The sequence below is a fragment of the Prionailurus bengalensis genome, chromosome B4, assembly GCF_016509475.1.
Source record: "Prionailurus bengalensis isolate Pbe53 chromosome B4, Fcat_Pben_1.1_paternal_pri, whole genome shotgun sequence".
Taxonomy (NCBI): domain Eukaryota; kingdom Metazoa; phylum Chordata; class Mammalia; order Carnivora; family Felidae; genus Prionailurus; species Prionailurus bengalensis.
Window position 1 is genome coordinate 54,627,142 of NC_057358.1, and position 27,922 is coordinate 54,655,063.

General features: G+C 42.9%; 1 protein-coding gene across 1 annotated transcript; it reads right to left on the bottom strand.

Annotated features, from left to right (window-relative positions):
• Positions 1–12,788: 12,788 nt before the first annotated feature.
• LOC122473062 (cationic amino acid transporter 3-like) lies at positions 12,789–16,644 on the bottom strand. Its single transcript, XM_043563171.1, is given in 4 exon segments — positions 12,789–13,469; positions 13,472–14,515; positions 14,518–14,814; positions 14,817–16,644. Coding segments are annotated over 4 exon segments (1,827 nt in total). The 5' UTR covers positions 14,914–16,644; the 3' UTR covers positions 12,789–13,080.
• Between the last annotated feature and the right edge of the window lie 11,278 nt (positions 16,645–27,922).

Below are 27,922 nucleotides of genomic sequence, written 5' to 3' on the forward strand. Positions count from 1 at the left end.
GTTCTCTGGTACTTCGTAGTCTTGTTGCTTTGATCTTTTTTTTTCCTCCACTCAGAGAGTCCCCTTTAAAATTTCCTGCAAAGCTGGTCTAGTGGTCACAAACTCCTTTAGTTTTTGTTTGTCTGGGAAGGTCTTTTTTTCTCTTTCTATTCTGAATGAGAACCTTATTAGATAAAGGATTCTTGGCTGCACATTTTTCCCATTCAACACATTGAATATTTCCTGCCACTCTCTTCTAGCCTCCCAAGTTTCCATGTACAGGTGTACTACTAACCTTAAAAGTCTACCCCTGTAGGTTAAGGATAATTTATCCCTAGCAGCTTTTAGAATTATCTTCATATTTGTATTTTTGCAAGTTTCACTATGCTATGTTGTGGTGTTGCCTTGTTTCTGTTCATTTGAGGGGAGTTCTCTGTTCCTCTTGGGTTTGAAAGCCTGTTTCTTTCCCCAGATTAGTGAAGTTCTCAGTTATAATTTGTTAAAATCAATATTCTACCCCTTTTGCTCACTCTTCTTCTGGGTTCCCATAATATGAATATTTTTTCATTTCAAGGAATCAGTTCTCTAAGTCTCTCTTGTGATCGAATAATTTCCTTTCCCTCTTTTTTCCCAGCTTCATTATTTTTCATAATTTTGTCTTCTATATCACCTATTCTCTCCTCTGCTTCTTCAATTCTCATTGTCACTGTATCCAGTTTGTTTTGCATCTCAGTTACAGCAATTTTAAAAAGTTTACGTGGTTTTTTAATTGTGTGTGTGTGTGTGTGTGTGTGTGTGTGAGAGAGAGAGAGAGAGAGAGAACCCCAAGCAGGTTCCACACTGTCAGTGGGGATCCTGATTCGTGATGTGTGGTTCGAAATACAATCAGGAGATCTTGACCTGAGCCAAAATTAAGAGTCAGACACTTAAACAACTATCCACCCAGCCCCCCCTAGGTATAACAATTTTTATTTCATCCTGACTAGTTCTTAGGTACTTGATCTCTGCGTCAGGGGTTTCTCTGGTGTCTTCTACACTTTTTTTTTCAAGCCCAGCTAGTAGTCTTATGACTGTTGTCTAAATTCTTGTTCAGACATATTGCTTCTATCTGTTTGATCAAGTCCCTGGCGGAGATTTCTTCTTAACCTTTCTTTTGGGGAGAATTCCTCTGTCTTATCATTTTGGCTAAGTTTCTGTCTTTTATGTGATATAAAAGCTTGTTGTGGGAGCCCCATGTCAGGCTCTGTGCTGACAGCACAGAGCCTGGAGCCTGCTTCAGATTCTGTCTCCCTCTCTCTCTGCCCCTCCCATGCTCATGCTCTGTATTTCTCTCTGTCAAAAATAAATAAAAATTTAGAGCAAGGACAAGATGGTGGCATAGGAGGACGCTGGGCTCACTGCATCCTGCTGATTGCTGAGATTACACACACATCTGCCTAAAAAACCCACATAACCACCGGAAGACTAGCACAACGGCCTCTGGAGCCAAGCATAGACAAGAGGCCCACGGAAGAGGCTAGGAAGGTAGAGAGGCGGTGCGCACTACACAGATTGGCGGGAGGGAGCAGGGGCGGTGGAGGGTCAGCCCTCCCGGCAAGGCAGAGACCCCAAGTCTGACTTCAAGCAGAAGGGCCAGACTGCATGAGTTCTGACAGCCAGCGGGACTTAACATCTGGAATGTTATAAGTCAACAGCTCTACTCGGAGAGCTGGAGGTCTAGAGTACAACGGGAGGGAGAGTTGTTGAGCCCTGGAGGACAGAGCTCAGCTCCGCAGTGAACAAAGGCACTGGCCAGCACCATCTCCCTTGCTAATCCCCCAGCTGAAACCACAAACAAACCAGTTTCTGTCACCGAACTTGCTTGCACCATGCAAACAGCCAACACTGTGCTTCTGTGGATCCATCCCTCCAACGGGTCTGCCGGCCTCCTTCCCAGTTATGCAGGGCCTCTCCGGCAGGGAACCAACAATGTCAAAGCAAGCTAAGCCTATCCCTCCTGCCCCTGTCAACCTTGCAGCTCCACCACAGCTAATACACCAGAACCCATAGAAGCAGCACCACAAGCCTGGCATTGTGCAAGTAGCCCAGACAGGGCCCACACCACTCCACAGTGAGTCCTGCCCCTGGGAGAGGGGAAGATAAGGTACACACCAGTCTGACTGTGGCCCCAGGAGTGGGTTGGGGACAGACATCAGGTCTGACTGCGGCCCTGCCCACCAACACAAGTTACTCCAGAAAGCACAGCGGAAGTGCCCTGCAGTTCCCTGCCACGCCAGGGGCTATCCAAAATGACAAAACGGAAGAATTCTCCTCAATAGATACAGCTAATGTTAGCGACAGCTAATGAATTGATCAAAAACTATTTAAGCAATATAACGGAACATGAATTTAAAATAATAGTCATAAAATTAATCGCTGGGTTTGAAAAAAGTATACAGGACAGCAGAGAATCTATTGCTTCAGAGATCAAGGGACTAAGAAACAGTCAGGAGGAGCGAAAAAATGCTATAAATGAGGTGTGAAATAAAATAGAGGCGACCACAGCTCGGATTGAAGAGGCAGAGGAGAGAATAGGTGAATTAGAAGATACAATTATGGAAAAAGAGGAAGCTGAGAAAAAGAGAGATAAAAAAATCCAGGAGTATGAGGGGAGAATTAGAGAACTAAGTGATGCAATCAAATGGAACAGTATCTGTATAATAGGGATTCCAGAGGAGGAAGAGACAGAGAAATGGTCTGAAGGTGTACTTGAACAAATCATAGCTAAGAACTTCCCTGATCTGGGGAAGGAAAAAGACGTTGAAATCCAAGAGGCACAGAGAACGCCCTTCAGACGTAACTTGAATCGATCTTCTGCATGACATATCATAGTGAAACTGGCAAAATACAAGGATAAAGAGAAAATTCTGAAAGCAGCTAGGGATAAACACGCTCTAACATATAAAGGGATACTGATAAGACTAGTGACAGATCTACTTACTGAAACTTGGCAGGCCAGAAAGGAATGGCAGGGAATCATCAACGTGATGAACAGAAAAAAAATATGCAGCCAAGAATCCTTTATACAGCAAGTCTGTCATTTAGAATAGAAAGAAAGATAAAGGTCTTCCCAAACAAACAAAAACTGAAGGAATTCATCACCACTAAACCAGCCCTACAAGAGATCCTAAGGGAGATACTGTGAGTGAAATGTTGCAAGGACCACAAAGTACCAGAGACATCACTGCAAGCATGAAACCTACAGACATCACAATGACTCTAAACCCATATCTTTCTATGATAACACTGAATGTAAATGGATTAAATGTGCCAACCAAGACATAGGGTATCAGGATGGATTAAAAAAAAAAGACCCATCTATTTGCTGTCTATAAGAGACTCATTTTAGAGCTGAGGACACCTTCAGATTGAGACTGAGGGGATGGAGAACTATTTATCATGTTACTGGAAGCCAAAAGAAAGCTGGAGTAGCCATACTTATATCAGACAAACTAGACTTTAAATTAAAGGCTGTAACAAGAGATGAAGAAGGACATTATATAATAGTTACAGGGTCTATCCATCAGGAAGAGCTAACAATTATAAATGTCTATGCGCCGAATGCCAGAGCCCCCAAGTATATAAAACAACTACTCATAAACATAAGCAACCTTATTGATAAGAATGTGGTAATTGCAGGGGACTTTAACACCCCACTTACAGAAATGGATAGATCATCCAGACACACGGTCAATAAAGAAACAAGGGCCCTGAATGATACATTGGATCAGATGGACTTGACAGATATATTTAGAACTCTGCATCCCAAAGCAACAGAATATACTTTCTTCTCGAGTGCACATGGAACATTCTCCAAGATAGATCATATTCTGGGTCACAAAACAGCCCTTCATAAGTTTACAAGAATTGAAATTATACCATGCATACTTTCAGACCACAATGCTATGAAGCTTGAAATCAACCACAGGAGAAAGTCTGGAAAACCTCCAAAAGCATGGAGGTTAAAGAACACCCTACTAAAGAATGAGTGGGTCAACCAGGCAATTAGAGAAGAAATTAAAAAATACATGGAAACAAAGGAAAATGAAAATACAACAATCCAAACGCTTTGGGATGCAGCGAAGGCAGTCCTGAGAGGAAAATACATCACAATCCAGGCCTATCTCAAGAAACAAGAAAAATCCCAAATACAAAATCTAACAGCACACCTAAAGGAACTAGAAGCAGAACAGCAAAGGCAGCCTAAACCCAGCAGAAGAAGAGAAATAATAAAGATCAGAGCAGAAATAAACAATATAGAAACTAAAAAAACTGTAGAGCAGATCAACGAAACCAAGAGTTGGTTTTTTGAAAAAAACAAACAAAATTGACAAACCTCTAGCCAGGCTTCTCAAAAAGAAAAGGGAGAGGACCCAAATAGATAAAATCATGAATGAAAATGGAATTATTACAACCAATCCCTCAGAGATACAAACAATTATCAGGGAATACTATGAAAAATTATATGCCAACAAATTGGACAACCTGGAAGAAATGGACAAATTCCTGAACACCCACACTCTTCCAAAACTCAATCAGGAGGAAATAGAAAGCTTGAACAGACCCATAACCAGCGAAGAAATTGAATCGGTTATCAAAAATCTCCCAACAAATAAGAGTCCAGGACCAGATGGCTTCCCAGCGGAGTTCTACCAGATGTTTAAAGCAGAGATAATACCTATCCTTCTCAAGCTATTCCAAGAAATAGAAAGGGAAGGAAAACTTCCAGACTCATTCTATGAAGCCAGTATTACTTTGATTCCTAAACCAGACAGAGACCCAGGAAAAAAAGAGAACTACAGGCCAATATCCCTGATGAATATGGATGCAAAAATTCTCAATAAGATACTAGCAAATCGAATTCAACAGCATATAAAAAGAATTATTCACCATGATCAAGTGGGATTCATTCCTGGGATGCAGGGCTGGTTCAAAATTCGCAAATCAATCAACGTGATACATCACATTAATAAAAAAAACAAAGAGAAGAACCATATGATCCTGTCAATCGATGCAGAAAAGGTCTTTGACAAAATCCAGCACCCTTTCTTAACAAAAACCCTTGAGAAAGTCGGGATAGAAGGAACATACTTACACATCATAAAGGCCATTTATGAAAAGCCCACAGCTAACATCATCCTCAATGGGGAAAAACTGAGAGCTTTTTCCCTGAGATCAGGAACACGACAGGGATGCCCACTCTCACCGCTGTTGTTTAACATAGTGCTGGAAGTTCTAGCATCAGCAATCAGGCAACAAAAGGAAATCAAAGGCATCAAAATTGGCAAAGATGAAATCAAGCTTTCGCTTTTTGCAGATGACATGATATTATTCGTGGAAAATCCGATAGACTCCACCAAAAGTCTGCTAGAACTGATACATGAATTCAGCAAAGTTGCAGGATACAAAATCAATGTACAGAAATCAGTTGCATTCTTATACACTAATAATGAAGCAACAGAAAGACAAATAAAGAAACTGATCCCATTCACAATTGCACCAAGAAGCATAAAATACCTGGGAATAAATCTAACCAAAGATGTAAAAGATCTGTATGCTGAAAACTATAGAAAGCTTAGGAAGGTAGTTGAAGAAGATATAAAGAAATGGAAAGACATTCCCTGCTCATGGGTTGGAAGAATAAATATTGTCAAAATGTCAATACTACCCAAAGCTATCTACACATTCAGTGCAATCCCAATCAAAATTGCACCAGCATTCTTCTCGAAACTAGAACAAGCAATCCTAAAATTCATATGGAACCACAAAAGGCCCCGAATAGCCAAAGGAATTTTGAAGGAGAAGACCAAATCAGGAGGCATCACAATCCCAGACTTTAGCCTCTACTACAAAGCTGTAATCATCAAGACATATGGTATTGGCACAAAAGCAGACACATAGACCAATTGAATAGAATAGAAACCCCAGAACTAGACCCACAAACGTATGGCCAACTCATCTTTGACAAAGCAGGAAAGAACATCCAATGGAAAAAAGACAGTCTCTTTAACAAATGGTGCTGGGAGAACTGGACAGCAACATGCAGAAGGTTGAAACTAGACCACTTTCTCACACCATTCACAAAAATAAACTCAAAATGGATAAGGGACCTGAATGTGAGACAGGAAACCATCAAAACCCTAGAGGAGAAATCAGGAAAAGACCTCTCTGACCTCAGCCGTAGCAATCTCTTACTCGACACATCCCCAAAGGCAAGGGAATTAAAAGCAAAAATGAATTACTGGGACCTTATGAAGATAAAAAGCTTCTGCACAGCAAAGGAAACAACCAACAAAACTAAAAGACAACCAACGGAATGGGAAAAGATATTTGCAAATGACATATCAGACAAAGGGCTAGTATCCAAAATCTATAAAGAGCTCACCAAACACCACACCCAAAAAACAAATAACCCAGTGAAGAAATGGGCAGAAAACATGAATAGACACTTCTCTAAAGGAGACATCCGGATGGCCAACAGGTACATGAAAAGATGTTCAACATCGCTCCTTATCAGGGAAATACAAATCAAAACCACACTCAGATATCACCTCACGCCAGTCAGAGTGGCCAAAATGAACAAATCAGGAGACTATAGATGCTGGCGAGGATGTGGAGAAACGGGAACCGTCTTGCACTGTTGGTGGGAATGCAAATTGGTGCAGCCGCTCTGGAAAGCAGTGTGGAGGTTCCTCAGAAAATTAAAAATAGACCTACCCTATGGCCCAGCAATAATACTGCTAGGAATTTACCCAAGGGTAAATTTACCCAAGGGATACAGGAGTGCTGATGCATAAGGGCACTTGTACCCTAATGTGTATAGCAGTACTTTCAACAATAGCCAAATGATGGAAAGAGCCTTAATGTCCATCAACTGATGAATGGATAAAGAAATTGTGGTTTATATACACCATGGAATACTATGTGGCAATGAGAAAGAATGAAATATGGCCTTTTGTAGCAACGTGGATGGCACTGGAGAGTGTGATGCTAAGTGAAATAAGCCATACAGAGAAAGACAGATACCATATGGTTTCACTCTTATGTGGATCCTGAGAAACTTAACAGAAGTCCATGGGAGAGGGGAAGAAAAATAAAAAAAGAGGTTAGAGAGAGAGAGAGCCAAAGCACAAGAGACTCTTAAAAACTGAGAACAAACTGAGGGTTGATGGGGGGTGGGAGGGAGGGGAGGGTGGGTGATGGGTATTGAGGAGGGCACCTTTTGGGATGAGCACTGGGTGTTATATGGAACCAATTTGACAATAAATTTCATATTAAAAAATAAATAAATAAAATTTAAAAATTAAATAAATAAGTAAGTAATAAAAAAATAAAAGCTTGTTGTGTTTCCTACCACTGAGAGTTAATACTATATTAAAATGGGGCCATACACTGCCCAGAGCCTGGCACTCCAGTATTTTTGGTGTGCACTCTGCTGTTGCATTTTGGCTGCTCTTTCCCACTGGTCAGTCCTCTGCAGAGTTCCTCCTTGCACTCATTGTTGGAGTGTTGGACCTTTAACTAGGTGTGCTTTGGTTTCTTTGTTGAAGTAACCGTGGATAAAAGGGATGAGGGAGAAGCCTGTTACACAAAAAAATCGGGAAAAAGAAAGGCAACTGAATGAAACCAACAAGAAACTATAAGCCTGACTCCAAAGAAAAGAGAAGGAAAAAAGAAAAAAGGACTCAGGCGTCATTTTGAAGCGCTTCATTTTCAATGCACTTGGTGCATGAGAGGTGCTGGCTGTGCTGGTCTGGAGGAGAGGTCTCCTGCATTGGCTCAGAGTCAGTCCTGCCAGCACGTCACCAGGGTTCAGTGCATGCAGGTCCCAACTCTACTGAGCGCCACTGTCTGATCTCTGAAGTCCCACCATGTTGGTGTTAGGGGGAAAATGGCACTACCCCAGTCTCTCATCCAGGTCTGGGACTCTCGAACCCCAGTGTGAGATTGGAACTGTGCAGATCCACTCCCCTCCTCCAGAGTAGAGCCTCTCCATGTTGGAATTTCTCTGTCCCTGAAAAACTGTCCCACACCTGAGCAGTGTTAGGGATCTATGGAGTAGCACTGCTAAAAACCGCAAAGGTTATATTCCATCTGAGTGTGTCTCTGTCCGCCACTAATGAAAGGCCTTTTGCTGGCACCTGGAGAGTATTTTGTCCTTGGGGAGGCAATATATCCTCTTCCAAAAGTACTCCAGGAAGGGGACTGTTTCTGTCACAGTGCATCCCAGAGATCCCTACACCAACCTAGCACTGTGGGGCCAGATCCCACCTCACCATGAGCACAAGCAACAGCTCTACAGTTCAACTCTAGAAAGTTGTGCAATTCCAAAATTTCAGACTTTGAGCCCCAACTGCAAAAAAAATAACTGGGACACTCAGTACTTCTCACTCCCCAGCCCATAGTCCAGAGAGGTTTTCCCCTTGTGTGAACTTGATGCAGCACTTTCTCAAACTGGGTCTCTTTTTCTCTTTTGTCTCTCCATGGAAAGGGTTCCCTCCCCTCTACAGCCTGCCATCTTTCTCCCAACTCACTTTCGCATACCTCACACCTGCCAAGCTTTCTCCTTCTAACTGTGGAAATCCTTCTGCCACTCTGCAGATAGGTTTCCTGGTTTTCCAAGTGATCTGACAGCTGTGTTTGAGGGATGAGGAAAGCCCAGGTTCCAGCTACGTCTCCCCCATCTTAACTCCTCCTCTCATTCCTTCCTGATTCAGAAATCTTACTCCATGACACGATGCACAATACACAATACAAACGTGGCTCATAAATTCCCTTCAAATGTCAACACACATCCCTCACAAAAGTCTCAATATTTCATGCCTCCTAGAGGACCATGTAGCCTAGAATATTGTCCCATTTATTTTCCAGTTCATCTGTCCTTCTTCTACTTCCCAAATTGCTCCATAGGCACCTTCTCCAGGAAGTGACCCTTGACCAACACCTCTTTCTCAGTTTCTACTCATACCTTCCCTTCCAAAGTAATGATGTCTCAATCACTGTCCAGTTAGTAATTCCTCCTATTTCAGTTCATTTTTCTTCCCATTTGGGGTGTAAATTCTCTTTACCCAAAAGAATTGAAGATGCTTCAACAAGATTTTTGCACCACTCTCTCAAGAAAGCATCTAAAGGAAGGGATAAGTATATGGGTAATCCTGCCACTAGCAGGCTTCTCTGGAAGCACCTACTCTTTGTTGGAAAGGTGACAAATTCCACAAGTAAGAAAGTAGCTTCCCATCCTTCTTTTCTAGTAAGGCCTCATACATAAATACAATAGGAAAACACTGGCTCCCATATGCCAACCATAAAACTCTGACTCTTCAAGAAAGATGCCTGTTGTGTCCAAGCTGGAGCCAGTTTCATCTTCAGGGATTCCCTGGAGTCAGGTAGACTTCTCTTAATTTTGGTACCTTGGCCCCTCTCCACTTCCCATGAATATGGATGGAGCAAGACCAGGAGAGGTCCTGCCAGGCAATCAGCTGCCCCAGGGCAGCTGCTCTTTGAGTGAACATTGTTCTTACCATTGTTCTTACCCTCCTCTAGAGGGAGGAGAGAATCTGCTCCTTGTCCTGAGCAAGACTCCACTCTGATGGAACAGACAGGACAGTCACTAGAACTCCAGGCAGAGCCACACAAAGGCAAAACTACAAGTGCTGGGGTACAGTTCTGGATGTTGGGTACGGATCTAGATACACTTCTAGATGTAGTTCTGGGTGGAGACAAATGCTGTTTGTCAAGCAAGGCTCCAGGAAGATAGTTTTAAAGGAGAAACACAGTGCTAGCCTAAAAGGAAGGAGAATTTCTGTACCAAAGAAATGTGTAAAGCTCTATTCAATTTACCATGAATTATTAAATGCTCATTGTGTGTCTGGGTACAGGAGAATGCTCTGGGAGAGCAAACAAGATATAGTTCTTACCTATTCTACAATCAGGAACAATATACAAAAATAAAGGCACTCAGATAACTGTGGTATTTCATTTTTATTTCAGCTTTGTTTATGTACAATTGACATAAAATTTAAGTATTTAAAGTATACATTGTGGTGATCTGGCTTACATATACTTTGTGAAATGATTCACAATGATTTCCCCAAGGTGATAGGATTAACAATTGTATTTTAATCTAAATGTTTCATGAAATGAAGGTAAGTGTTCAAAAGGCAAATTGTGTCCTTCACTTCCATCTTTCCATGTGGAGACTTGGTTTTCTATATGTGGTCCCAGGACCACATATCAGCATCAACTGGGATCTTGTTAGAAGTACATGTTGTAGGCTCCACCCAGACATACTGAATTCTAAATGCTGGGGCCAGGGACCAGCAATCTGTTTTGTCACAAGTCCTCAAGGTATGGTGACACCTGCTGAAGACTGAGAACCACTGACAGAGTACTATTCCTGGCCCCACTCCAGGAATAGAACTGCCCCCCTCACTGTCACTTTGATTAGTGAGTTAAAGCAACAGCACTAATCATGCCCAGCTCAGCCCCTTCCATTTTTTTATTGGCTTTCCTTTTTTATCCAGTGCCAAACTGACCAAAACACATGCATTACAACCTGCTCATACATAAAAAATCTAATTAAAGCAGAATCTTGCCTGTGGCGTCTTGTGGAGATTGCTTCGCATTACTTCTGATGAGGAATAAGTCTGTTTAATTTAGTGATGCAGGCTTAGCAAGCCAATTGGGCTACAGATCAAAAGCTAACTGTTTAATCAACTGTTTCTATGTCTTGATTATCAGTTGGTTCCAAACATAGGAGTGAGAAATGGGGTGTTATTTATCGCATCCTTATAACTCCAACATGGGTTGTAGTGAAAAGTGGGCAGGATGCAGGTTCAGGTTGCCTGCGGTAGAGAGACCTAACTGAGAGAATAACAAGACACAAGAACCAGAGGAAATCCTAGAATTCTGTAAGTGAACCTAACTTTAGAAATAATCAGTTCTGACGTCTCGTGTTACAAAAAAATAAAAATAAATAAGCAAAACATTGAAGAAACCAAAAGGCTTGCTCAAGGTCACATTGCTAGTTAATGGTGGGAACAAGAGCAGAATCCAGGATACTTGGCTCCCAGCTGTGCACTTTCTGAGCAGGTGGACCAAAGCAGACAAGAGTAGAGAAACTTTCAAGTCCAAGAATGCAGATATTGCCAAGTAGAAGAACCAACCCTATGGATTTTCATTATGGGTAGTGGGTTCAAATCCAAGTGTTTTGTGCTCAGAGGAGAGCTCTGGCTCCAATCCACCTGTGCGTGTTCTGTTGGCCCCTCTCACAGCCAAGGCTCAGGCTACACACACTACAGTGTGTTCATTGTGTTCTGAACACTGCTTCATTTTCCTGTGCTTCTCCAAGTGTTGTTCTCTCAGCCTACAGTCTCTCACTGCTGCCCACATGTGGGAAAATCCTAACCTGTCTTGGAGAGAGCCAACTCAAATGCCATTCCTCTACAAAGTCTTCTCTGATTTCACCAATCAACCCTCACCACTGTGCTAACCCCATGTGATCCTCCAACACTCTGAATTCCCAGGACACTTAATTTGTATATTACTTATTATGACAACACTTTCTACTTTGTGTTACAGCTATGCTTTACCCCTTGTATTAGAATATAAGCCCCTTAAGGGCAGGGGCCATATTTCATGTTTTTTTTGGGGGGGGGTGATTCTAGTTTTCTGTTTTTGTTGTTTTTGTTGAAGTATAATTAGCGTACAGTGTCATTATATTATTCTAAGTGTACTACATAATGATTCAACGATTCCACATATTTCTCAGTGCTCATCCAGATAAGTATACTCTTAATTCCCTTTATTTCATCCATCCCTGTACCCACTTCACTTTGAGAACCAACAGTTTTTGCCCTATATTTGAGTGTATGAGGTTGTTTTTATTGTTTGTCTCACTTTTTCCTCTTTTGTTATTGTTGTTTTATTTCTTAAATTGGTATAAGAGTGGAACCATCTGGTGTTTGTCTTACTCTGAACAGATTATTTCACATAATATTATTTCCTCTAGGTCCATCCATGTTGTTACAAATGCCAAGATTCCATTCTTTTTTATAGCTGAGTAATATTCTATGACAGATAGATAGACAAATAGATAATTTGATAGATATTACATCTTCTTTATCTATTCACCTATCAAGGTACATTTGGGTTGCTTCCATGTCCTGGCTATTGTAAACTATGCCACAGTAAACATAGGGGTGCATATATCTTTTTGAAATCGTGTAACTAAAATGCTTTTGCTCTGAAAAGGAAATCAGCATCAAGAGAGAAAGGCAACCCACTGAATAAGGGAAGATATTTGTAAATGATATATCCAATAAGGGGTTAATACACAAAATACATAAACAACTTATACAACTCAATCCACTTAAAAAATGGGCAGAGGAACTAAATAGACATTTTTCCAAAGATGATAAACAGATGGCCAACAGACACTTGGAAAGGTGTTCACCATCACTAATCACAGGGAAATGTAAATTAACACTACAATTGGATATCACTTGAAACCTGTCAGGATGGCTAAAATCGAAAAGACAAAGATAAGCAAGTATTGTGGAGAAAAAGGAACCCTCAGGTACTCTTGTTGGGAATGTCAGTTGGTACAGCCACTATGGAAAGCAGTATGCAGGTTCCTCAAAAAATTAAAAATAAAAGTACCTATGATCCAGTAATACTGCTGCTGGTTATTTTTTTAAATAATCTCTACACACAACATGGGGCTCAAAGTTACCACCCTGAGAGAAAGAAATGCATGCCCTAGTGATTGAGCCAGCCAGGCACCCCACGGGTACTGGATATTTGAGCAAGGAAATAAAAAATGTTTTTTCTAGTTTCTTATAATAATAACATTTTAAAGCCAGTAAGCAACTACAGATACAATTCAAGTAGACAAGTGAAAAAAAAAAAAAAAGGAAAATTAACAAAGATGCACCCATCACTCCACAATATACACAGAGCTCTATTGGTGTTCACCCACCAACATCCTATGGGAGGCCCACCTTTCCCTGTGATCAAGAGTACTCCATTATTATGCAGGGGGACCCGACTGGGTCAATGATGTCAAACTGCATATGTACTGACACAGCTGAGTTCAAGGTCTACACTTTTTGAACTAACTTCAGTGGGGATAGCGACCCAGCTGTGCTGGATCCCATAGGTGAAGTAGATAACAAACCTAATTAGCATCCAGACACCAAATACTATCCAGGTGCCAGCTGTCATCTGCATCATAAGGTAAACATTCCCAAAGATACTCAGTAGTGGGAGGAGAGGCAGAGCAGGGACCTTAAAGTAAAGGGGACTGGAGCTCTGAGGCTATCTCCAGATGACCCCAGTGAGCCCAGTGATGAGCACCAGGGGCAGCACAACCACCAAAATCCACACTGGGTCTCCAGAAAGCAGAACTGGCCCCTGGGTCAGCACCAGGCAAAGAAGAATGAGCAACAGACAAGCAGTGAGGAACAAACATGGACAACCCAGCCAGAGAGTGGAGTGGGGGTGGAACTACCTGGAAAAAGTAGTCGCTGTAGAGGCAGCCTCTCTGCTGAAGGTCCATTCTCCTCCTGCACCTCTGCTTCATTTTCCTCATTCTGCATCTCAGGCTGATACCTGAGGATGAGAACACAAATTGCAACCAGGGAATGAGAAATCAGGGACACAACTGACCTTAGGTCCAAGAGATCAGTGACTCCAAAGAAGAATACAATGACTGGAATAGTTCCAACAAACACAATGATCATGATAAGAGAGTATTGGAAGAAAGAGATACGGGTAAGGAAAGGGAACAGGAGGCCATCCTTTGCCATCATGTATAGCACCTGACGCATTGGCCACACAAAGCCCAAAAGGCTGGCGGAAAGAATGCACAGCAATGCAAAAGCTACCACATAGTACACAGGGACCCAGCCAATATGGAGAAATACCTCAGGCAAGGTGCTCCCAGGTTGGAGCTGGTAGTAAGGCACCATAAGCGTGAATGCTGAAGAGACACCAAAATACACCAAAAAGCAGATGAACAGTGAAATCACAATGCCAATGGGGATGGAACGCTGGGGATTCTGGGCTTTTTCAACTCTGGTAACAATATGGTTGAAACCAAGAAATGCATAGAAACAGGTAGCTGATCCACCAAGAATCCCCTTGAAGCCAAAAGGCCCAAATCCTCCAGAGCCCAGAAGGCCCAAGCTCGAGGTGTCATTGAGTCCAGCCTTTACGTAGTCCTCTTCTGTGAGCTTCCAGTTGTGCAGGTCCCCCTTAATGAAGCCAGAGGTTATGACAAAGCTGAGAGCCAAAAGTTTCACCAATGTGACCAGTTTGGCTCCTGTGGAACTCAATAATGATGTGGAATACCAAAGACTCCTGAATTCCATGAACAACAACACAAAACCCAGAGCAGAGAATTCTAGATATTCTGTAAGGACAGGGGGAACATGTGCCAAGATGCTCTCTTGCACAGTCTGAGACAGCCAGTTCCCATGCAGGTTGTTGAAGTTAACATCCATGTGATGAACACAATGGCTTTCTCAGCAACAAGGGCGAGGATGAGGTTCCAGCCAGTGATGAAGGCCCAGAGTTCACCTATAGTGACAAAGCTGTAGAGATATGCAGAGCCAGAATGGGGAATGCGGGTACTAATATCTGCATAGCACAGCCCAGCCAACAGAGAAGATAGGCCAGCCACCAAAACGCAGATCACAAAAGATGGTCCTGCTTGATTTCTGACCACCTCACCAGCCAGGACATACACACCTATACCCACTGTGTGGCCCACACCCTGGGTCACTAAATCCAGAGGCTCAATCTTCTCTGTGGGTCATTCTCAGCCACCGGTTCCTTCAGCGTTGGTCCACGTACCAGTTTTTGACCAAATCTACGAAGTGCCTGACACAGCATCTCGCTGGAACTGAAGAGGATTCCAGGATCAGAGAGCTGCAGCAAGTCCAGGGAGCAGAGTCTGGGATCAGAATCGGTGAGGCTGAATTTAGCCAAGTTGAGTTGGGGCTGACAAGGTTTGTTACTCAGGCTTCAAAGCTGCTCCTTTGTATTTCACCTGGTATGTAATAGCCCTTCCTAAACCCTAAATAAACAATAAATATTTACTGAACAATGGCGTACAACCAACTTACAAAAGTTCACAACCACAGCTCAGAAGTACGCATGTCACCTGTTGCAGCCCGAGTATCACAGAAACTGAAACAAAAGATCATAAAAAATTAATGCCATTTACCCCCCAGAAAAGTGCCAAATATCTGCCAATATTCACCTTTTTACACACCACATGAAAAAAATCCCATTTGGTTTCATCTAACTCTTGTAGCCTCATGGGCTAATTAAGTTGTAGGACACAAAGGGGATGAAGCTATTGTGCAACAATTTACACATGAGATGTTTGTGTGGTGCTTCAGCATAAGTTATGACACATTAATTCATGGACTTGAGGACCTTGTTGTAGTTACAGAACCATTTCTCAAATATCATCTGAGTTTAAAATACAAATATTGGTCCCACTGTCTTTAAGCTCTCTATGCCCAAATCAGTACCCAAGATCAGATGGCCCCCTTTCTCCTCATCCTGCATCATCCATTTAGCTGTACTGATGGCAAGGAAAGTACAGTCCAACCCTTCCCTTTACCCATCTAGGCCACAGGGGGCAATGTGAGAAGAGAGGAAGAGGGAGAAAGAAGCAAGGCCTTCATAACTCCCTGAAAGAACTAGAGGACTCTCTTGTGAGGAAACACAGGAGAAATAGGTGCATACGCCAACCAAGTGTCCATTACTCAGGAAGAAGAGCCAGAAAGGACATTTTGTGAATTCTGACATTCAGTAAACCTCACACAAAGCAACAAGGCAAAACTTACTACAGTTTATATGTCCACATTTATGAGAGTGTGATGGGTAGGAAGGAAAGCAGTAGGTCACCTAGCTCAGTTGCTCACAGCCAAAACAATTCATTCTGTCTCCTCCCTCTCTGGGTTCCAGGAGAGAAGGTGAGCTCACTTCTGGAGAGAGTCTTCTCACTGGCCACACCCTGCTCTATAAACACCCTGGGCCATCTGTGATGTCAGTGGCCAGCCATCTGGAGACCCTGCCCTGCTCTCCGAGCTTATATCAAAACACAAACTTGTAACTCCCTCTTAATTTTCTACCATAGTTATTTTTCACTTGCTCAAACAATGGTCTCAATATGCCAAATACGTTTTGTTAATCAAGGAGCCCTACATGTGGTTCCTCCTTCCCCTTCCTCCACTGCTGCTATTCAAATGGCCCCCTCCATCAAATGGAGCAAGACTTTGGTGAACAATTCACAGCAATGTCTCAGAAATGAGTAGAGAAAAACAGAGAAAACAAAGTCATGCAGCCCTCATTCTCCTCACTACTTGGGGTTTGGTTTTGAGAGAATTTTAGGAAAATATGTCAAAGGGTTTTAAAGGCAGAAAGACCAAGTCAAAATTGAACTGTCTTCTCTACAGATTATCAAAAGGAATCCTAATGTTATGGGTCAAAGCTTCTGTGTACAAATCCATCTAGACTGCTTATTTGCCACCCACCAGTTCCAAGGTTATAATTTACCAACAAGCACACGACATAGATAGAGTCAATACTTCACTCATGGAATCTTGCTACACTATGAATAGCATTGACATGTTGCCCACCCACCCCCAGGCTTCAAATCCTTCAGTGGTTCCCCACTGCCCTTCCTTCATAGTCCGTCCTTCCTTCCTTCCTTCCTCCTTCCCTCCTTCTTTCCTTCCTTCTTCCCTTCCTTCCTTCCTTCCTTCCTTCCACTTCTTCCCTTCCTTCCTTGCTCCCTCCCTCCCTCCTTCTTTCCTTCCTTTCTTCCTTCCTTCATCATCTGATCTGTGTTGATTCTTCCAGCCTCATCCCCTGTCCACTCCCTGCTGCAGCTGCAAGAATCAACACTCAACCTGTTCCCTTGCCTTCAATGTCCTCTTGTCCAGTTTGTGTAGCTAACCCCACTTCTCTTTAGTTCCCAGCTCAGAAGTTGCTTTCCCAGGAAGCCTCCCCTGATCTTATGCTGCCCTTCCTGCGTGTATGTTGCCGTTCCTGTGTGTTCTTATAGCACCTTACGCCATGTGCCATTTATCCTAATGTACCAGATTTTCTGCTCAGCTGCCTGTGTCTTCTATCAAAGTGTGAGTTAGATGCTCAAGAGATACTTATTCAACAAATAAACTGAGAATACAAATCTGAAAGAGAACATAATCCAGAATTCCCACCTAATTGCCTTTGTGAGATACATACTTTGTAGCCAAAAAATATTTGTAATCCTGATTTAGGTAAATATATAAATCATATGAATCCTTGTAGAAGGCAAGCAAAATGAAACGTGTGAAGGGAAGACAAACTGATGAAACCTTGACTGTACATCATTCATGGCAGGTATAAGCCACACATGGTGACAAAGAATTGTCAAATGTTTTGAAGATATCAGGCCCTATAACGTCGGTGGGATGTCCTACAGCAGAGGTTCTTACTTTGGGGGACAGAGGGAGGCATAATGAAGACACTGGGGAACACTTTCAAACTTCATATCCTGTCCCTCTGGAGATTCTTGTCCACTAGCCCTGTGCTTCCCATTGCTACTGTAAATCACCCCAAATGACAAGAAATTGTCCTCAATTTCAAAGGGAAGAGATTACAAAAGTTTCCTTCATGGGAAAGCAGCACAGTTTAGCATTTAGGAGTAAAGGCTCTGCAGGTACATGATTCAGGGTCAAATCACAACTTAACCTTATACTGGGTACTCTGGACAAATTAGTTAACCTCTCGGTGCTTTAATTTCAATAACAGTCAAATGAAAGTAAAAGTACCTCATAGGGTAATTGTGAGGCATAAGAGAAATAATGTGTATAAAGTAGTTAGCTCAGAGCCTAGCAAACAATATGTAATTAAATAATCTGCCTAATGTTTAATATTGAAATCCGATCCAAATTCCTAAATTTGAAAATCAATGAGTCTTTATAAATTTCTAGCACCAAAATCATCCACTAAAATTCGAGCCTGTTAGCTTGCCCTCATGAAACAATGAAAACAGTTTTATTCCATATATTTTGCCTTGAAATGCTAAGTACCACAATTAGACACCCGCCTGCATGGTGCTAAACACTTGGAGGTTCTAAGCTCACTGGGTTAGTTCAGGCATCAAGAAAATGAAAGCCTTAAACAACAACATCATCATCATCATCATCATCATCAATATTTTTGCCTAGGGATGCCTCATCTTATTCCGAGAAGGGACAGTTCTGGGTACTATAGTGCTAAGAGCAATGAGCATTATGTCAGAAATTTTGGATTTGGGCCTTGCCTCTTCCACTTCACTATATAAACCAGGGTTATTTGCTTGATCTCTCTAAGCCTCAGGTTTCCTCACCCACAAGGAACCTTACTTCACTTCCATTACAGGATCCACATAAAAATTTGATGAGAAGATATAAAACATCACGCACTGCTGGTGGGAGTATAGCCGGGGTCACCATCCTGAAGCACAATCAGTGGAATTAAGAATGCATACACCCTCCCACCCCAAAATCCCTCTCTGAGATATACACCCCAGGGAAACTCTGTCCTGAGTTTATAAAGAGGCTCATATGAGCGAGTTCATCACAGGTCAGTTTCTGAATTTGGAGCTATGCCAGCCTCTGTTACTAGAGGAATGTGTAAGTAAAAAGTGCCATATATACACAATGAAATATTACACAGCAGTCAGAAATTTTAAAAAGTAGATTAAAGATAACAACATGGGTACATTTCAGAAACCATGTTAAGTAACGGAAGTAGAAGCAGGATGAAGTATACAGCAGTTACATTTATATATATTTACAAAACAGCCAAAGAGCGTTACCTATTTGTCAAGGATACGCACATACCTGTTAAAATTTTCTTGTCATTCTCTGATAAAACCTTCTACTGGTTTCTCCTTTTATGCAGAGTAGAAGCCAATGTTTGCATTTACAATGACCTACCAAGTCCTACAGTATTTGTCACTGACCCACCTGCTACTCATCCTCTGTTTTTCTCTCTCCCTCACTCATATTTCTCTAGCCCCCTAACCATTCTGACCTCCTAACATACCAGGCAAGACCCTACCTCAGGGCCTTTGTACTTGCTGTCCCTATGACCATACCACTTCTAGCCCAGATAGCCCCATGGTTGCTCACTTCACTGCATTTGGTAAAAGACCATGTATAGCATAGCCTTCTTAATCACCATATATAAAACTACAAACTGCTCCTAACCACCCATGTCATCCCTTATCCCCATGCCCTCATTTTCCTCATACCACTTTTCACTATTCAAGGTACTATATGTTTTACTTAATTGTTTATTATTTCCTCACACCAAAAGATGTAAGTTCCATGAAAGCAAGGCATTTTTTATTGTTTTTTTTTTTCTTTGCCTAGTCCCCACACTACAACTGTGTATTTGTAGAGTGAAGGAATGTATCTAAATACACATATAGAGCAGGGATTGGGAGAACATTTGTTATATACACTGAAGGAAGTGCCTCCAGTGAGGAGGGGAAATAATAGAAATCAAGATGAAAGGGGTAAAATAAAATGCATTGAAAAGGGGCCTGACAGGAAGCAATGATGCTAACAGTCCATGACTGAGGGAGGGGTTGACTCCACTCTGTGCACATCAGGTTCCACAAGGAATTGCATGAGATAATGTTGTGGGAGTTAAGTTGAAGGGTAACTGTACCCTGTAATTGTCAGGACATGGAGAACACAGAGAAGGAAAACCTGCTAGAAAGAGGGTGGAGAACAAGGGAAGATGGAGCACCTCTCCTACCAGTTCCCTCTGAACCCATTTCCCTTTTCTCAATTCTTCTTTCTCCTTCAGCTCCTTCAACTGTCTCTGGAGTTTCCTTACTGGGCACTAAGGACACTTGTACCATGTTTCTCTCTCTGGGGAACCATCTCCAGCCACCAACCTCCCAACAAAGATACAACAGTGGTTCTTGTCATTTGCTGAGTCACAGACCCCTCTGAGGTTAGTCACCTCAAAAAAATGTCCTACAGTCTTCTGAAGTCCATTCATAGATGCTGAGCAGGAATCCCAGAGGAGGACCATCTGAATGGCAGGGTCAGAGATGGGTAAGGCTTTTGATCATTTCTGTTTCCCTCAACTGTGTTGTGCAGGGTGGTCCTTGTGCTCTTCCCACATTTACTGAAAATGAGGGACAGTGGGCTGCAGACAAAGTATGAAGATACCAGAGAAGCAAACCAAAGAACAAAACATCTGGGAATTAAATTAATCACATTTCATTACTCCAACACAAGCAGGCAGAAGAAAAATGAACAAGCAAGCTTATAGAAGACAAAGGAAAGCCATGACTGGGAATCCTGAGAGATCCTACCACAAATCCAGTTTATAACAGTACACAAAAACATCATCCTCAAATGCTATTTTCAGAAAGGCCCTTTCTCTGTGCAGTAACCTACAATTATCCCAATAGTTTATATTCAGTCCAGACTCTCTGACCCACCTCTCAGAACCCTGCCCTAAATCTTCCTCTACCCTCAGGCCCACCACCTCCCTCCTGGCTCAGCTCCTCACATCCTGACTTACCCTTCCTGGGATAAGCCTTTGGCCTGAGTAAGTGCCTGTCCTGCCAGGGATGCCCTCCTCACTCCTTTTTATCCTGTCATCATGTTCTAGGTCTTCTCAGTCCTATTCTACAATGTTTCCCCTTGTGTAAGGGAAGCATTTCCTAAGGCATCCTGACTGGTCCCATCTCCAACCTCCCTCCAATTCCCATCTGCACTTAAGGTCCATCCTGATGTCACCTATAACTAATTTTCCCTTTCTGTGTGCTGGTGTCCTGCAAGTGTCACTTAAATTCCTTTATAATCTAAAAAGATTCCAGGGGGCAGGGCCAAGATCTATCTACCTCCTTCTTCTGGATTCCACACTCCCACCTCCAACCTCACTACCCAGGACAAGAATCTGCTCAAAATCATACGAAGCAACCATAAGAGGCATTTAGGACAGAGAAAATGAATTTATATATATATTGATCGACTACTATATCTTGAGATTCCTAGAGGAAATCTGTTTTGCTTGTTTTGTTTTCTGTTTATTTGTTTGGGTTTTGTGTTTGTTTTCATTTTTGAAAGAGAGAAAAGGCCAAACAGAGGTGTAAACAGGAGAGTAGAACAAGCACCATCATCTATTTCAAGCACATTTCCAGGATATTTCCCTAATGAGGGCCCTGGGTCTGTGAATCTCATTTTAACTAGGAAACAGTCTCTCCAAAGGAGGTGCTTGGTGCATAGGAGGTGCTGAAAGAAATCCGGAGAGAGGCCAGGGAACATGAAGTCAGCTTGTATGAATTCCACAATGCCCCCAACTCCCCCTTCCCTCCCTCTCCTCCATGTATTTCTCTCAGTCTCTGAACTCCTTCCAAACTCCAAAAACAAAGTTCCATCACAAAGTCTCCCACAACAACTCCTGTCAAGTCCAACAATCCACCCATTAAATTGCAGGCTATCTTCCCCTCCCAGCCAGCCCCAACCACTGCCCTTTATCCTGGAGGTCATTGTGTTCTCTGCTCTGTCTCTGACAAGGGTACAGCTCATCTGGACATTTCCTTTTCAAAACATTTTCCAAGACAGTAAGTTCTACTGGCTCCTCTGGCTGGGTGTTAACACTCTTGCCTATCAGGAGTTGGCCTAGTGTTTCCTCCTGAATAGCCTCAAAGAGAGTTTGGATACCAGTTGTTTTGCTAGAAATTTGATGAGGACTTGAGAGGAAGGCTAATGAGGCTGTTAAATAATTATTTTACTTCCCAAAGTTCCAGAGAAGTGGATTTAAATACAAAATCTGCAGAGATCATATCAATCCTCTGTATCCGAACATAAATCCTTTCTAACCTAAAGTATATAAAAATTTCTTCCTCCTAAAATTTCTAGACAATGAAGACTCTGGAGCCAATCCAACTAGTGACTCCCAAACATTCAACTATAAAGGTTTTTAGAAAGCTGAGCTACCCCAGAGTTTCTCAAGTCCTAACTCAAGCAGCCCTGCAACTGAGGTAGCAGCAGTCATGAATACAGGAGTAGAAGCTTTGAGTTCAGGGCAAGAGTTTTAAGTAAAGGTAAATGTCGTGTACATGTACAGCAACATGTCCAAGAGTGACACAGTTCACAGGCATATGGAAAGGCAAACAGAACAAAAGCCACCATGAACACTGGGGCTAAGTCTCATACCCAAGGATAAAAGAAATTGGTTTACAAAATCAAATGAAAAATGGAATCTTCCCAATTTCTCCTTCTGTTTGGCCTTCTCTTCAAGTCTGTGTCCAATCATGGTCTTTCCTTTATCTGTTCAACTAATATACTGATTCTCATTTATTCAGCACTGTAGATAAAGCAGAAAAAGCACAGAAATCTCTCCACACAAGTTGGTTACATCCTGTAGTTGAAAGCAAACAATAAACAAATAAGTAATATGGATATATATTGTGTTGGAATTGCAATCAGTGAGACAGAGAAGAGGGAAGCAAGAAAAGGTTAGGATGTGCTCAGAGTGGGTGTTGTGATTATAAAATGGGTGATCCAAGAGAGCCTCACCTTCACACTGTTGTGCAACTTGTTGCACAGAATTTGTTCATATTCCTCAGCTGAAACTCTGTACCCATAAACACTAACTCCCCATTCTTCCCTCCCTGCAGTCCCTGGCACCACCATTCTACTTTCACTCTCTGAATTTGACTACTATAAGTATCTAGATATAAGTGGAATCACACAATATTCTCCTTTTGTGACCAACTTATTTCACTTAGCATATGCCTTCAAGGTTCATCCAGACTGGAATATATGTCAGAATGTCCTTCCTCTTTATGGATGAATAATACTCCATTGTGTATCTCCCACATCTTGTTCACATTCCATCCACTGGCGGATTCACCTTTTAGCTGTTTGTTATGAATATGTGAATAGAAATATCTTCTTGAGTCCTTCCCTTGAATTCTGTGGGACAACAACCAGAAGTGGGATTCCTGGATCCTATGGTAATTGGATATGTAGTTTTTGAGACATCACCATGTGTATGTATATGTATATATGTATGTGTGTGTGTTTGTATATATACATATACATACACATATACATATACATATACATGTACATGTACATGTACATATACACACATACATATATACATATACATACACACACCACATCTTCCTTATCCATTCATCAGTTGATGGACATTATGGATGTTACCATAATTTGGCTATTGTTGATAGCGCTGCAATAAACACTGGGGTACATGTGCCCCCGAATCAGCATTTTTGTATCCTTTAGATAAATACCTACTAGTGCAATTGCTGGGTCATAGGGTAGTTCTATTTTTAATTTTTTGAGGAATCTCCATACTGTTTTCCAGAGTGGCTGCATCAGTTTGCATTCCCATCAGCAGTGCAAAAGAGTTCCCCTTTCTCCACATCCTCACCAGCATCTGTTGTTTCCTGAGGTGTTCATTTTAGCCATTCAGACAGGTGAGATGTGGTGTCTTATTGCGGTTTTGATTTGTATTTCCCTGATGATGAATGAAGTTCACCATCTTTTCATGTATCAAAATAACACCAGGATTCTTTACAGAGCTAGAACAAACAATCCTAAAATTTTTATGGAACCCAAATAGCCAAAGTAATGTTGAGAAAGAAAACAAAAGCGTGGAGGCATCACATCTGTACTTTGAGCTGAATGACAAAGCTGTAATCATCAAGAGAGCATGGTATTGGCACAAAAAACCAGACACATAGATCAATGGAATAGAACAGAAAACTCAGAAATGGGCCCACAAATATATGGCCAATTAATCTTCAACAAAGCAGGAAGGAGTAGCCAATGGAAAAAAGACAGTCTTTTCGGCAAATGGCGCTGAGAGAACTGGACGGCAACATGCAGAACAATGAAACCGGACCACTTTCTACACAACAATAAATTCAAAATGAATGAAAGACCTAAATGGGAAGCAGAAAATTGTCAAAATCCTACAGGAGAAAACAGGCAGCAACCGCTTTGACCTTGGCCGCAGTAACTTCCTAGTAGACATGTCTCCAGAGGCAGGGAAAATAAAAGCAAAAATGAGCTATTGAGACCTCATCAAGATAAAAGGCTTCTACACAACAAAAGAAACAATCAACAAAACTAAAAGGCAACCAACGAGAATATATTTGCAAATGACATATGGAATCAATGGTTAGGATCCAAAATCTATAAAGAGTTCATCAAACTCACACTCAAAAAAAAAAAAAAAAAAAGCCAGTGGAGAAATGAGCAGAAGATATGAATAGACACTTTTCCAAAGCAAACAACCAGATGGATACAGACACATGAAAATGCCTAGTACATTTAGTTTTATAAATCTTTTCAACTCTACACATTTCTTTTGCATATATTTCATTTGATGCTCAGTAACAGACTACAGAAGCAGGTATTAGTGCTGCTATTTTACAGATAATGAAACTAAGGCACAGAGAGGTTAAGCAACTTGCCTCAAGCCACAGAGCTGGTAAGGGACAGAGCAAAGATTCAAATGACTGCACTGTGGTGCCCCCTTCATAAATTAGGCTCTGGGAAGCAGCCACACCTGGTGCCTACTTGTGTGAGGGAGAAGTGACCCCCAGAAGGCAAAAGACCTGCAGCTCTTCTCAACATGTTCTACCCAGGAGAGCTTGGCCAAGTGGAGGCCTCATCTGGGAAGTGGGGATGTCATACCTTACCCTCTGAATATGAAAGGCTAAAGCAGATCATTTACTAAAGATATTTGAGCTTTAAAACACAAAATTCAATCTATGGAAGGGGTGGATGAGGGGATAGCCAGGATAAGGGCTCAAAGCCTCAGTCTTCCCATTACCTCTCCTCACCCTATCCCTGTCTCCCTCTCCCTCTTTCTGTCTCCTGACCCCCAGGGGTCTCTTCCCCACCTGTCTAGGCATAGGCAGCTGTCTCCCCCAAGCCATGGCTCACTAGCCTATGCAGTTGAGGCTCATTCATCCTTAAGCCTATGAGGACATCACAGCCAGGGACGTCAGCCTAGCTTCCCAGCATCTTGCCCACCCAGCCCAGGGTCACTGTGGAGCTACAACCATGGCACATTTTACATTGCTGCCCCACATCTCTACCACCTGTAACACCCTGTCATATGCTATCCCTTGAGGGTGGGTTCTCCAAGCTCTCTGTCTCTCCTGCAGACCCTGCCTCCTCCATCCCTCTGCCTCCCTAACATACTTTTTCTAACCCCCCCTCACACACACCTACACATTTCTGCCTCATCTGCCTATAAAGTTCATATTATCTCCCTCAATGTCATGTACTTACTGAGAGCTCTAGCTTATCTGATCCTCTCCTCTCTGTTTTCCTGTTCCTTGCTAAATAAATGAGTATTATTCTTCTTGTCTCCTAGGACACCTTCTAGAGTTCTGTGTCTCCTCCATCTTCCCACCTTTGGTGTTTGTCTGTCTCCCATTGTCCGAGTCACAAGGCCTGGTCCAGTTGCCTTTGACCAACTCAGGTCACAAACATTTGCTGGGGGAGTTCCTAGAGTACTGTGTCTCTCTGTCTTGGCTCTCAGCCTCATCTCACCAGCTGCCAGGAGCTCCCACAACACAGGGCCCTGCTCCCCCCTTTAGGTCTCCCCTCACTGACCAGCACACATAGAGGGTAGAGTGTGTGATTCACTGATTCTGCTCCCTTGGAGAAAGGAGGGAACTGAGAAAGAAACCCAAGCAGGGACATCTGAGCCTACACTGCCCTGTGAGGTTTAGTGTCAGGGAAGCAGGAAGCTGGAGGGAATCCATCTCTACTGGGGCAATGCTTTCTTTAGAGATCATAGGGCACCTGTGTGTGCATGTGGGTGGTTGTGCATGTGTGTATGTGTGTGTGTGAGTTTACGCACACACACCTAACAACACAAATGGAGGGGAGAGGAAGATGTGCATATGAGGCTCCAGGAGTCCAAGTCCTGTCTGGAGGTGAGAGTGTTCTGGGAGCTGGACTCCCAGACCCTCTGCAGCCCCAGCAGACACAGGCCCATGACTGAAGGGACAGAGGGGGGCCAGCACAGCCACCACAGGATGAATGGAGGCTAGACTTTGGGCAGCCTCCATCCTCCCTAGGCTGGAATTTGTTCCATTCAGTGCACAATTCGCATGGTTTTCTGTGTTCTGTGGTTCAGTCCAGTCCCCATCCTCCCTTCTTGTCCACACTTACGGGCGTTTCCTGTGTTCAGAGCTTAGAGTACTTGTTAGGTTGAACTGTATGAAATTCTTGATGGTCACTTGGTTTTGGCTTCTTTAGTCTATTACTTTAGTTCTTCCCTCTTCTAAACATTTTTGGACTCCAGGATAAGCAGAACAGACTGAGGAAGGACAAATAATAAGAGCTAATATTTACTGAGCACATACTACATGCTGAGAATGTTGCGTCCTGACCACAGCACTAATTCTCACTACAGTCCCAGGAATTATTTCCTGCAGCCGCTGCAATTACTTCCCACCTTTCACAGGTGAGTGAGTCCACGTGAAGAGGCTACATGGGGAGGAACAGGGCTGGGATTCCAGATCGGCCCAAGACCTCCTGCTTCACCACAGCCCCCCCCACCACCACCCCACCCAGTGTCCCCAACCAGGGGAGTCCTGGCAGAGACTGGGAGCCAGAAGGCAATGCCTGCAGCTACACAAAAGGAAGGGGGAGGAGGACACAGGCCAAACTAGAACTCTGGAGTGGGCAGAAGAGCCCCCATGGAAGCGGCAGGGACAAAGCCCAGGAACCACACCTGATATCCAGCAGGAGAGGGGTCAGTGGGAGAGAGCACCCCAGGAGAAGCACACTGAGGGCCAGGACTCACACTGGGAGGTGACTACAGCTTCAGGCAGCACCTGAGAGCAGGGAAGGAGGACCTACAAGGAGAGGCCAAGCAAGGTGTAGACAGAGCAGAAGATGGTGACACAGAGGAACCAGGTTACAGAGTTTAGGACACCAGGGAGTGAGAGGTAGTGATGGCCTGGGCTCAGAAAGATTCAGTCCAGGAGGAAGTATGAAAAGTCTGAGCAAGGGAGAGAACCTGCAGAGGGAATATGGAACTGAGGCAAATTGAGGAACCCACGGATAGAGGCAGTGCTCAGAGAGGGGGAGCAGGAGTCAAAGAGTGCAGAGAAGGGGGGTGAGGTAGAATTGGGAAGGATTGAAGGAGGTGGCACACACACACACACACACACACACACACACACACTTACAAGGTGAAAGGAGCAGTTGTCTGCATATTGGCGTCCAGGTCCCAGTGAGGGATTGAGTCTACCCTACCCCTCCCCACTTTATCAAGTGGGAGCACTGGACATTCTGGAAGGGCACTCAAGGTCCACCTCTGCCAGGTATCTATGAGTCTGGAGAATTCTGTGAGAAGAGGAGTGAGGAGAGGCAGGAGGCTCACAGAGGGTCTTTGCAGGGTGTGCAGAACAGAAAGACTGAGAGCTTTGCCTCTGCATCCTGGGTGAGAACTGCACAGTGGCTCTTTGAACCCCTCAGAGAGGTCCCCTTGGTTCAACCAATCAAGGGAAGACATGTGGCAGGTCTTCAAATATGGGAAGGGGAAGATAAAAAAATGTGTATCTGTCTTTTATCACTTCATGGCACCTGTAACTCTTCTTGTACATAGGAAGTTTTCAATAAAGTTATTTGCTCATCTTTCAACAGGTACCCAAAAATAAGTGCCGAAATCAATGGATATCAATCTCTTTCAATAATCAATCCCGCACCCACCCTCACTCACTCACCCCCAGAAACTCAGTATCTACCCCCTGGACAGTTTCCCCTGCCAAGCCTTCCAAGCACCCCAGTGATAATGAGACCTGAGCTCAAATCCCAGTCAT